Below are 13837 nucleotides of genomic sequence, written 5' to 3' on the forward strand. Positions count from 1 at the left end.
GCGTCCGTTCAGGCGGCACCCATATCCGGTACCACATGGTGAGTGGGACAGCTAGTCTTCCCTCTTCGTCTAGACGGGGTTCATGGATGACGCCGGCAGCGTGAGCTCCATCCAGCTGAACGAGGGCGTCCGTTAAGGCGGCACCCATATCCGGTACCACATGGTGAGTGGGACAGCTAGTCTTCCCTCTTCTTCTAGACGGGGTTCATGGATGACGCGGGCAGCGTCAGCTCCATCCAGCTGAACGAGGGCGTTCGTTCAGGCGGCACCGATATCCGGTACCACATGGTGAGTGGGACAGCTAGTCTTCCCTCTTCCTCTAGACGGGGTTCATAGATGACGCGGGCAGCGTCAGCTCCATCCAGCTGAACGAGGGCGTCCGTTCAGGCGGCACCAATATCCGGTACCACATGGTGAGTGGGACAGCTAGTCTTCCCTCTTCCTCTAGACGGGGTTCATGGATGACGCGGGCAGCGTCAGCTCCATCCAGCTGAACGAGGGCGTCCGTTCAGGCGGCACCCATATCCGGTACCACATGGTGAGTGGGACAGCTAGTCTTCCCTCTTCCTCTAGACGCGGTTCATGGATGACGCGGGCAGCGTCAGCTCCATTCAGCTGAACGAGGGCGTCCGTTCAGGCGGCACCCATATCCGGTACTTCATGGTGAGTGGGACAGCTAGTCTTCCCTCTTCCTCTAGACGGGGTTCATGGATGACGCGGGCAGCGTTAGCTCCATCCAGCTGAACGAGGGCGTCCGTTCAGGCGGCACCCATATCCGGTACCACATGGTGAGTGGGACAGCTAGTCTTCCCTCTTCCTCTAGACGCGGTTCATGGATGACGCGGGCAGCGTCAGCTCCATTCAGCTGAACGAGGGCGTCCGTTCAGGCGGCACCCATATCCGGTACTTCATGGTGAGTGGGACAGCTAGTCTTCCCTCTTCCTCTAGACGGGGTTCATGGATGACGCGGGCAGCGTTAGCTCCATCCAGCTGAACGAGGGCGTCCGTTCAGGCGGCACCCATATCCGGTACCACATGGTGAGTGGGACAGCTAGTCTTCCCTCTTCCTCTAGACGGGATTCATGGATGACGCGGGCAGCGTCAGCTCCATCCAGCTGAACGAGGGCGTCCGTTCAGGCGGCACTCATATCCGGTACCACATGGTGAGTGGGACAGCTAGTCTTCCCTCTTCTTCTAGTCGGGGTTCATGGATGACGCGGGCAGCGTCCGCTCCATCCAGCCGAAAGAGGGCGTCCGGTTAAGTTTTCCTCAAGAGCAACACGGAAGAGAACAGCAATCAGCTTCTTAAAATCTTATTAAATAGGTACCTAGTTGTTCATTCCCTGATTTACGTTTTTGGATATGACTCAGCAAAGGCAGCGTCAGTTTGCCAGTTCCATCCAACTGAGTGAAGGTGTCCATGTGTGGGTACCCAATGTACCCATCTACCCATGGTTGACGCCTGAATGGACTATGGGCTGTAGACGCGTCAGTTTTGACGTCTTTAACGGTCTAAGGCAGGGGTCTCCAAACCCCGGCCCGCGAAGCGTTTCAATTTGGCCCGCAGACAGCTAACGTGGAAGCCCACTGTGGTCAACTGTCCTTTACCTTACGATAGCCGATTTTCCGGCACAAAAAAAAAACAATGGTGGCCCGCGTGAAAGTTTTTGGAGGTGCAATATGGCCCCCATATGGCCAATCTTTTTTAAGTTTGGAGATTCCTGGTCTAAGGGATATGATAAGTAAGTAGCAGTTCTACTTCTTTTATTGATTCTCTATTGCTATTCCCGTCGGGTTTTATGTGGGTGTTTTTTTGGGTCAGAGGTGTAGGACTGTAGGAGGGTTAGGACCGGTGGCAGTGTTCCTATTTCATCCCTTAGATTGGACCATTACCCAATGTGCACAGCGGGCTTTAGGTTTAAGAATATCGAAATAAAAAGTTGGGTATCGAGGGCAAGTTGGCGTAAACTCATGAAATATTAAACGGGTTACTTTGTATTAGGTACATGGAAAATGCATATAGCGACCCGTTGCGTTTGAGTGTACGAGTAGCGTATAGCGTGACTAGCTTTAGTTAGTTACGCCCATGGCAGAGATAGCAATCGCAAAAATTGGCGAATTGCCTAAACCCTAGGTTACCTGACTTATTGCCGAGAAAAGTTACAGTATACAGTAGTACAGTAACAGTACAGTTGCAGTAGTAACTAGTAGGTAAGTAATTTAGTTTTTTTGCACCTCCTAATTAGTTAATATATCAGACTATCAGTTTCATTTCTCCACTACCTAAGTACCTAAAGGTTGTCTGGAAGAGATTGCTCTTTAGCGATAAGACCACCTGTTGTTTGGGCGTTTTTTTTTTAAGTTGTCCCCTATACTTTTTTTTTCAAATTTGGGATTTTTTATGTTATTTCTACTCAGAATCACGAGCTCTTTCTATCCTAATAGGAGAAAAAAAGTGTCCTAAGGTTTTTATTTCCATTCCGTCACCATTTTTCATAGACTTTGTATGGCGGTCGCGGAATGGAAAGATCGAAAAATGTATGGACATTTTGGGACACTTTTTTTCTCCTATTAGGATAGAAAGAGCTCGTGATTCTGAGTAGAAATAATATAAAAAATCCCAAATTTGAAAAAAAGTGTAGGGGCAACTTTAAAAAAAAACGCCCGTTTACCTCTGTCTTCATGCATTATTCGTGTTTCCATGTACATTTTTTCCGAGGTTGTTCAATAAAGAGGATTGTATTGTATTGTATACAGGGCTATAACCGCGAAAATCGAAATTCGTCAATTGCGGGCATATTTTTCTCTGTCACTCTAATTACGCCTTCATTGGAGTAAAAGAGAAAGACCCCCGCAATTTGCGAATTTTGTTTTCGCAGTACTCGCAGTAGGCGCTCAGAGCCTTTTGATAAAAAAAATAGGTCGGTAGCAAATTGTTATAACATGGCGAATCGCCTAACTAAGCGGTCAACTTAACATATGGCTCTTTGTATCACCATGCACGTTGCCGATCCTTTAAAAACATGTACACATTCCTTTTTTAGGGCTATGACATAACCTCATACTGGTGTTCTCTCGATTAAAACTTAGCAACCTAGTGTAATAAAATAACCCATTTAACGCTAATTACGACACATTGTCGTTTCGCCTCTACGAAACAATTTTCGCTACATACCGCGAAACCCACGTTTTCGGCTACGGCTACGACGTAGCGCTACGTACGTAGCTAAGTAGCAAAGACTATAAAATATGAGGTCAAACACACACACACGATGAACTTTCACTTTAAAGCAAATATTTATAACGTGTACAAAAAAATAAAGGAAACCGTAATGTGACTTTTAATTATTGAAAGAACAAATAGCGCCTGGACATTGTTGACAAGCAATGTTGTGTTGTGAAACGTATTCATGTGGCTAATGGATGTATTGTAGGGGCTTCAATTAATTGAAGTATATTATGTATAATAGTATGTATAAGTATACGTACAGTACAATAAGCATCAAAAGTAGCGGATCGGACTACGCGACATAATTAAGTATCTACATCTACCATTCTCTAATAGTTTAACATAAAGAGATATAATATGACTCTGTCTGTATGTAGAACAAATAGATAGTGGCAAATATGTACTTTTGAGCGCAAGTGTATAGATATATCTTTAATTGGAGGAGTATTCCAAGGTGGCAGGTACTTTTGAAGCGTTGTTTCATCCGCTATTGATGCTGACTGTACTTAACATATCCTAAAGGTTTTGAAGAAAAAGTAAACCCGAAGGATAATAACAATTCGGCTAACAAATAATTTGTTTTTCTGCCAGAACAACGCTAACTATACTTTTTTTATCTATGGGAACTGGCTGAACGACCTAGATTTTCCTTTTTATGAACCTAAATAACAGTTCAGTGCCTATTCGCACACAAGAAATGTGGCAGTTTGCCAAAAAACTAATAGTAAGTTAATATTGAACGAACTTCGTGTAGGCAAGTGGGCATATTAAACTGCTTATGTAGATAAAATACCTAAACCTAAGAAGGCCTTCGGAAAATCTTTTATTAGCAACTTTTTATGTTGTCTCGCGATAAAAAAAGTCCTAAATATGCCAGTGAAATTTGAACCTGAGGTGTATGAAACAGAGTTGATTTTGTTTTGTTTGAAAAATGAACGAAACAAAACGAATGCAACTTTGATCCAATGGAAAATTACATATTTCAATTTCACCGAACCTTTCTTCTTCTCTTCTTCTCAGCATATTTGCGTCCACTGCTGAACATATGCCTCTTTCATGGATTTCCATGTTGTTCTGTACGCGGCGGTTCTATGCCAGGTAGGGTTGCCAGATCGAAAGGCGCTATTATCGGGAAATAATATAAATTTTTCGGGATTTTGAGACTTGAGTCGGGAAAAAAAAACATTCAAATTAAAGTAATTGTATTAAAAACAACGATATTTTACATTATTGGCACTACTTCAGCTGCTCTGCCCATAGACGTTTTTGACGGGCTCAAAGCGGGTCGCTCGCTCGCTGGACGACAGCTCGGAACTTGAAATTATTGTTTTATAATGTGCAGCTGTTTTTCGGGACAATTTCCACTTTGTCGGGAATCGGGAACACATGCTAAAAATCGGGAGAATCCCGCCAAATCCCGACCATCTGGCAACCCTAATGCCAGGTCGGCCCTGCCGTCTTTCTAATGTCGTCCAACCATCTGGCGGCTGGTTTTCCGTCTTTTTGGCTTCCCAGTCAGAGGGGCTACCGCGAAAACCGTTTTTCGCAAATAGGGATCATTCTCTTTTACTCCAATGAAGGCGTAATTAGAGTGACAGAGAAAAATGCCCGCAATTTGCGAACTTCGATTTTCGCAGTTATAGCCCAGAGGCCCTACCGCGAACCACGTTCGTCGTGTTACCTCCCTGTCACACTTACGTACTAATTTACAAGTGCGACAGAGAGGAAACACGTCGAACGTGGTTCGCGGTAGGCCCGCTGGTCTTGACATCATTGGATGCGGATACGTACGGTGTGCGAGCGGGACATCGCTATATACGTGGCTGTAAAGTCTTGTCTTTCGTTTGAAAACCAACGTTTGTCCCTTTCGGCATCTACCACGCCTCTACTTAGGCCCGCTCATATTGCGGTTGCGTTTGCGCAGGATTTCAGAATTCTGTAACGAATAGCGAATATCGTGGGAAAGGAAAACGAAAACTTCATGTTTTGAGTAAATAAATGATAACACATATGAACTAGGATCACCTCAGTATTTGTGTGTTTTTCAGCACCTGACTTAAGTACTTATACAGGGCGGGCCCTGTAACATTAACAAAGATAAATCCTCTATTATACAGATTTAATTTATACATATTATATTTATTGAAGTGGTCTAAACAAAAAATTGATGTTTTACGGGAGACATCCTCTAAATTATAAAAATATATCTTTACAATAAAGTAGCACAATTCTAACTTTACTCTGTTGCCAGAGTCAACTTATGTCATTATATGTCTGTTATTTACAAGTCGCTTATCGGTGAAGGAAAACATCGTGAAGAAACCGGACTAATCCCATCCCGGTCGGGCCAATGTAAGGCCTAATTTCCCCTCTGGGTTGGCCGGTCAGATCAGATGGCAGTCGTTTTCATAAAAACTACACTAATTCTTGGGATTAGTTGCCATTAAGGGGGTCCCATGACTTGTGGTAAAAAGCGCAAGGAATATAATGAGTCTGAAAAGTTTGCTCATGTTTCAAACTCATCCTGTATATCCAAAGAAATGCCGATCACGTAACCATAATAACCATATATTTACTCACGTCATATATTTACTAAACCAATTCTGTGCGGACAGACCGATTCGCAACCTTTTGATTAGCAGGCAATGTTTAGTAGAGATGCCCCGAATAGTGGTTTTGGCCGAATACCGAATATTCGGCCACTCTCTCGGCCGAATACCGAATATTCGGCATGAGAAGCGAACATTGTAAGTCACAATTATTATGAAAACTGTTCGCCAACAAAGCACAACGTTTGCTAAGATATATTTTTTGTAAAACATAACTAATGAATGTAGTTAGAGTCAATCAAAACAGACCCATGATTAAAATAAAATATTTCATAATCAACAAATGCTTAAAAAGGGTCTTCCTATTTAACAACTTTCCAATAATATATTTTAAATATTAAATATACCTAATTTTTGTTTGGTATTTTTTTTTGTGTAATTTTTCTTTTTAGGTAGGGGCAACAGATATTCGGTATTCGGCCGAATAGTAAGCAACATTCGGCCGAATACCGAATATTCGGCAAAGTGGCCGAATAGGCCGAATACCGAATAGTTGCCGAATATTCGTGGCATCTCTAATGTTTAGTTTTCGCTTTAGAGGGATAACGAGACAATTGTTGGCCCCGGTATATTTCCATTCTGTAATTGGCTGTGGATTTTATGGTCTTTGTGTGTAAGGGTATATGACGTTAGAGTACTGTTTTAGGATAACAGCACGGCTACCACGAGTTGGCTTTTGACATTTAGCGACTGCGTAAACTAATATAAAACTAACCCCACTATCCGTATCTTTTAAGGGACAGAAGGAAAATTTGTTTACCGTTCTGTACCTATCTACCCGGTGTATGGGCCAGAAAACTTTTAAAGTTCCAAATATATACGACTACGGAGTAAATGCTCCAAAATTACTGCGCTGACGTTTGATGTTTATCTGAGAGTCGTTGGGACTTCCCGAGCCATCAACAACTTTGCATAAACGACTTTTATGGCCTATTAAAAAGAAAAGTTGCCATTGCTAATATTGTTTGCGATTTAGGTATTAATGTCGTAAAAAACCTTTTCAGTCAACAACAGTTGCTAATCAAAAAAACACAAATAAAATGTTACAAATCTGCCCAATGACTTGTGTGCTAGGAGACACATTTTTTGCGATTTTTAAAGCGTTCAATCGCGACTAAAAGCCTTTAAATTATTTATAATAGGAACCTGTATTATTGTTTGTACGGGTGTTTGGAACTGTGGAATAAACTGTCGCTTAAAAATAAGTAGTGTAAAAACGCACTAGTACCTACTCATATATATTTTGAACCTTTTCTAAATCAAATATTTATGGCACATGGAAAGCGGAACACGACACAGCTATAATATAAATAATAATACGACGACGAATAAAGAAACATAAAAAGCGAAATTGCCAGAATACTAAGTATCAGATCTGATGAATTATGCAGCTAGTTAATAAGACCAAGATATGCAATGTCAGCTATAATACAAGATCCACGGTTGAGATCCCTCAAGGGTGCTTGGCCGGTCCTCTAAGATTGGAAAGTTGTGGAGGCCTTTTCAATGTGGCTTTTTGGTCGTAGCTACGTGACAATACATTAAAGTGGGAATACGTCAATTCAATTCAAGCGCTGATGGCCTAGCGGTAAGAGCGTGCGACTTGCAATCCGGAGGTCGCGGGTTCGAACCCCGGCTCGTACCAATGAGTTTTTCGGAACTTATGTACGAAATATCATTTGATATTTACCAGTCGCTTTTCGGTGAAGGAACACATCGTGAGGAAACCGGACTAATCCCAATACGGGCCTAATAGTTTACCCTCTGGGTTGAAAGGTCAGATGGCAGTCGCTTTCGTAAAAACTAGTGCCCATGCCAATTACTGGGATTAGTTGCCAAGCGGACCCCAGGCTCCCATGAGCGGTGGCAAAATGCCGGGACAACGCGAGGAAGATGATGATGACGTCAATTCAATTCAATTCAAAATATAATTTATTCATGTAGGCCTAGCAACAAGCACTTATGAATTAGGTAACGTTTTATAGAAACACAAAAAAAAAACTTGAAATGCGGTATTAGATTCTTTTGGTTATTAACATGACACACATTTGAAGGCAAATTATTTTAATTGGCTTTTATGTGTATACCTTCCGAAGGAGCTTTGGCCTGTACCACAAATTGTCCTTGAATTTATTTTACAAATGTTAAAGAAGGCCGGCTATAATTTTATTTGCGTATAAATTTTTCTTCTTTAAAGGAAACGAAGTATGAATAGAATCACCATTGCAAAATAACAACTAAGAAAAAGTTACAATTTAATTACAAAGATTACAAGGCCGACAAAGGTCTTGATGACAGCATAATTAATAACTTGACCGTGGTTGTCATGATAAGTATATTATGTGCTAGGCCTCATAATGCTACTTATTACAATTCTCATAAAGCATTAAGTAACGTTCAGTAGGACAATAATATTTTATGCGCCAGTTATGTACATTTAAACGGAGTTAATTAGTGATGTTACAAACTAAAAAAAAGCCCTGGTGGCCTAAGAGCGTGCGACTTGCAATCCGAAGGTCGCGGGTTCAAACCCCGGCTCGTACCAATGAGTTTTTCGGAACTTATGTACGAAATATCATTTGATATTTACCAGTTGCTTTTCGGTGAAGGAAAACATCGTGAGGAAACCGGACTAATCCCAATACGGGCCTAGTTTACCCTCTGGGTTGGAAGGTCAGATGGCCGTCGCTTTCGTAAAAACTAGTGCCCACGCCAATTACTGGGATTAGTTGCCAAGCGGACCCCAGGCTCCCATGAGCCGTGGCAAAATGCCGGGACAACGCGAGGAAGATGATGACAAACTAAAAAAAATCTACGGTAGCAAAAAATCTTAACAATTTAAAGATTAAATTAAAAACTACCTCAGGTGTTGACGCAATAGATTAAATGGCAGCATAAGTTATACTATATATATTACATATCTGTCGTTATGCTATTGTTCCAGTTTTGGGCATAGTAGATCCACTTTGCGTAGCACCGCATGTATAACTACTTAATTATGCTCATGAAAATATAAACTCAATTACTTAACCCGGAATTCTAAAACTGTAATTTACAACTGTTTCATTTACAGTATCAGGACATACCTGGGCGTGGAAAATGAATGAAACAATATGCGAACCTCAATTAATGACTGTTAGTCACGCTATCGCTATGTCAATAAATAATAAATAAATATTATAGGACATTCTTACACAGATTGACTACGTCCCACAGTAAGCTCAAGAAGGCTTGTGTTGTAGGTACTCAGTCAACGATATATATAATATACAAATACACAGAAAACACCCAAGACTCAGGAACAAATATCTGTACTCATCACACAAATAAAATTTATTTGGACATTTAATGTTATTATAGCTCCTTCCGGCAGGTCGACCCTTAGTTGCCTCTGATGTCCTTCCATCAGCTCGTCCCGATCAAAAGTGAGCTCCCAGCTATTCTCCGTTCCAGGTTCCGCTTACCCCTTCCTCGCCTATCCAGTTTTTTATAGTGTTGCCATACAATAATTATCATTTACCCTAAATCCTGTCGGTAATCACCATGTTTTAATTAGTTTTATTAAATATTATTTATCAAAATCATGACATTCGGCCATCCGTCAGCGTGCAGTCACCTGGCGCACGCCCTCAACGTACAAAAATACCACCATTTCCTTAATGAACTTTCGAATTTCGAATGAACGATTGTCAATAAGAACGACATAATTAAAAACAATTTGTTTTATTTGCTATATATACCTACAATTGTAATCATAATTGTGTAATCAACATCTTCTTTTTTATGTATACAAATATATTCATATGTAATTCATTATATTATCTAGACAATTATTGACATAAGAAAACAAGCAGGTATTCCTCAAATTACCTATCATTATTTTTTTTTTTTCTTATACATTCTTTGCTGAATAGTCATGACATTCGGGAGGCTAAGTTTCAGTTGAAGTATCTGACTCGGTACCCGTACTAACATTGTCATCGCTCTCAACGTTAAGAGCCTTAACATTTATCCATGGCCGCATCCTATCTGCAGCCACAACTGTGCAGTATTTGTTAGTCTTGCTGAGTCCAGAAACATTAGATATTTGATATCTGTCGTTTCCCATTATTTTTGTTACTCTATAAGGACCTATAAACTTGGGAAGTAATTTTTTGCTTTTACCTATGTTTTCATTAAACGATATTTTAGTAATTTTAACTAGGTCGTTTAGTTTATACAATCTTGCTGGTTTTGCTTTAGCATTATGACGATTTTGCATTTTTCTTTGATTTGTTTTAATATTATCTAAAGCTTGAGCCCGGATATCATCAATGTTTTGGGTGCTATCAGTTGTTTCTTTCAATGCTTCTTTCAGAACTACATCCGATTCCCCTAAAAGTCGAGTACCAAAAACTAATTCCGAAGGAGTCTTTTTTGTCGTAGTGTTGACCGTTGTATTAATTCCAAACTGTACTTTAGAAACTGATAGATCCCAATCTCTTTCATCATATTTAGAGCTTTGTGTGGCCAAGGCTCTGAGAACAGTTTGATTAAAACGCTCCACCTGTCCATTGGCTCGTGGACATGCGACTGAATTAAGAATATGCTTTATCTTTAAATCAGCACAAAACTGCTTAAATTTTTTCGAAGTAAATGCGGTACCCCTATCACTTATAATCCGTTGTGGTGTCACAAAATCTTGAAATATGTTTTGAAGTACCCTGATAACAGTTGCAGTTTTTGTATCTTTAACTGGTTTTACAAAAACGTATTTTGAAAACCCATCAACAATTGTTAAGATATAAGCGTTGCCGCGCTTGCTTTTGACGAATGGTCCCAAGTGGTCAATGTGAATGGTTTCAAAAGGTTGACTAGTTTTTTCTATTGGATAAATATGTCCCTGCTTTGTTTGTATATTGTTCTTGTTGTATGCGCATTCTACACATGAGCTCACATATTTTTTTATAAATTTAGTCATTTTCGGAAACCAATACTGACTTCGGATGCGCTCTATAGTTTTATTAACTCCGAAATGTCCTATTTCGTCATGATTAAAGCGGCAAACTTGCCATCTCGCCCCTTTTGGAATAACTAACCGTAATTCAGTATCATTTATTTTCCTATACAACTTGTTATTTTTGAAAACATAGTTCTTTTTAATGTCGTCAAAGTCGTGCTCGATGTTTGGCTTTAAAAGCTTAGATATTCTATTTATTTCTGGGTCTCCCAGTTGAAGAGTTAAAAGCCAATCATCTTGCTCAATATGCAAAACTGAGATAACATTTTCAGCAGTACAGTTATCATTATGCTCCTCAACTGGATTGCGACTTAGAGCATCAACGTGGAGCATTCGTTGCCCAGGTCGATACTCCATTTCACAATCATATTCTTCAATTTGTAAAAGCCAGCGGGCAATTTTTGGCATAAGATCTTTTTTTGCAAAAGTAAGGCGTAAAGCTTTGCAGTCGGTGAAAATCTTAAATTTGGTTCCCAATAAATATGGTCTAAATTTGTTTAGAGAGCCCACGACAGCTAGCGTCTCCAATTCATAAGAGTGATAATATCTTTCTTCCGGTGATGTTTGTCTGCTGAAGTAAGCAACTGGTTTAAGTACTCTGGGATTATTTTGCCATTGCATGAGAATGCCACCGATGCCTAAAGAACTGGCATCTGTGTGAAGCTCTGTTTCTAAATTTGGATTATATAAAGCTAGTACTGGTCGTGCACATAACACTTCTTTTAGACTACAGAACGCTTTATCTTCAGCAGAAGCCCATCGCCATTCAGTATTCTTTTTTAGCAAGTTCGTTAAAGGTCGAGCTATTTCACCAAAACCTTTAACGAACTTCCTAATGTAACTTGCCAGTCCTAAAAATTGCCTGGTTTCGTGTACAGTTTTGGGCACAGGAAATTCTTTAATAGCGATAGTCTTTCTTTCGCTAGGCTGTATACCATATGCAGACACTTCATATCCTAAATAATCTATTGATGTTGCAAAAAAACAACACTTTGATAATTTCAACGTCAAACCATGTTCACGAACCAATTTAAGAACTTCTTCCAATTTAGAAAATCCATCGTCTACTGACGTCGTTGGGATTAGCAAATCATCCATGTAAGCCAAAACTGAATCAAACCGCTTGGAGCCTAAGATTTTATTAATGACTCTTTGGAAAACGGCTGGCGCATTTGCCAACCCGAACGGCATCCTATTAAATTCATAATGGCCGTCCGGGGTGACAAATCCAGTTAGGTGTTTAGTTTCCTCTGAAAGAGGCACCTGATAATAGCCTGATGCCATATCAAGCGTAGTGAAATACGTATTACCACTCAAATTAGCAATTTGATCTTCTATTAAGGGTAAAGGGTACCTATCTTTAACAGTTTTACTGTTCAGTGCTCGAAAGTCGACACATAGCCTTTGTTCGCCAGTCTTCTTTTTAACCATTAAAATAGGACTAGCATAATCAGAGTTAGAATCGCGTATAATGTCATTATCCTTTAGTTCATTAATCATCTCTCTAACTTTGGCTCTTTCCGAATGTGACAAGCGATATGGTCTGTACACAACGGGTTTATCATCAGTTAATTTAATGTTCATTTGAAATTCTTGTGAAACACAACCTATTTCATCCAAAGACATGGCAAAACAATCGCGATATTTTTGGAGCAAACTGTGCAGCTTCTCTAAATCATCAGGACTTAAATTTGTTCCTACTTTAATGTCCTCAATTTTGATTGGAGGCACCGCTTTATTTTCATTTATACGTCTAACATTTATTTCGTTCGTTTCTGTAAAGATTGTAGCCCTAGATAATATAGTGTTTTGCCTAAGACAAAAGGGTTCTTTGGACCTACGTGATACCAATATATTACCCTTGCCATTTACCACATTATACGCGCCTTGGTGCACATAATACTCCTTTCCGGGTTCGTTTCTATTCTGGCCTTCAACATATATGTCACCAGTATAATCTCGATTACTAACTACGGGTACCAAGTGAGAACCTGTCAACACAACTTCCTCGGATAGAACCAACGTAAGTTTTGGTGCATCTAATTCAGGCAGAGGTGATTTATAAAACATCAGCTTCTTGCAGTTTTTCAATACTGTAACATTGGGAAGCTCTGTAAAATTCTGACCAATGAGTAAAGGGTGTTGTAAAAGGTCGTCGTATACAGCGTAAACTTCGATACGTGCATCAACGTCGTCAATAGAAATCATAACCTCGGATTTAAAAAGCGGTAAAACACGACCGTTTCCAAAACCCTTTATAACAGGCAAATCAAGATAGGTTTTTTTTAGCTGTAATGATTCAGCAATTTTACACTGTATTAATGAGCAATCACTACCAAAGTCAATATATGATTGAAATGATTTATTATCAATATCGCATTGTTTTACAAATTTATCATTATTTCTCTCACGATCACTGGAGACGTGTAGAACTCTTTCTGTCCTAACGTTATCATTTTTGGGCGCAGAACGATTTCGATAACAGTTTTCTTCAGTGTGTCCCAATTTGAAGCAATTCTTACATTTCTTCACGGTCTTCGGACAGTTAGCAACCAGATGCCCTTCTTGATTACAATTGAAACACGCCTTGTTTTTAGTATCTGTTGATTCTATTCTATTCCTCTTGAAACACTTATTCGTCATATGTCCTTCGTTACCACAATAGTAGCATTTAGCTTTCTTGAGTGAGATAAAGTTGTCAAATCTAGTAGTATATCCCCTCTTTCTTTGTGTTTGTGATATTAAAACACCTTGAGGCTGCTGTAATACAAAGTAGTGTAAAAGATCTTCCGGCTCTTGACACTTCAAAGCTGTGGCACTATTCCTCAGAGAAGTATTCGTTATTCCATGAATAAGACAATCGACGGCTTGTTTTCCTGTTATTCCACACCGGGTCAATAGCATAAGCTTGTCGTAAAAATACGACCGTAAACTTTCTTCTGGGTCCGTCTTTCTACCAAACATCTCCTCGAGCATCAGAGCGAAATTATCATCAACGGG

General features: G+C 40.0%; 1 protein-coding gene across 1 annotated transcript in view; it reads left to right on the forward strand.

Annotated features, from left to right (window-relative positions):
• The first annotated feature begins 952 nt into the window (after positions 1-952).
• LOC134658374 (endothelin-converting enzyme homolog) overlaps positions 953-13837 on the forward strand; it is a 62793-nt gene continuing 49908 nt past the window's right edge. Inside the window, exon 1 of the mRNA XM_063514035.1 lies at positions 953-1038. Within this exon, the coding sequence (XP_063370105.1) occupies positions 958-1038 (81 nt within the window). The 5' untranslated portion in view covers positions 953-957. The remainder of the gene's footprint in view (positions 1039-13837) is intronic.

The sequence above is a fragment of the Cydia amplana genome, chromosome 22, assembly GCF_948474715.1.
Source record: "Cydia amplana chromosome 22, ilCydAmpl1.1, whole genome shotgun sequence".
Taxonomy (NCBI): Eukaryota; Metazoa; Arthropoda; class Insecta; order Lepidoptera; family Tortricidae; genus Cydia; species Cydia amplana.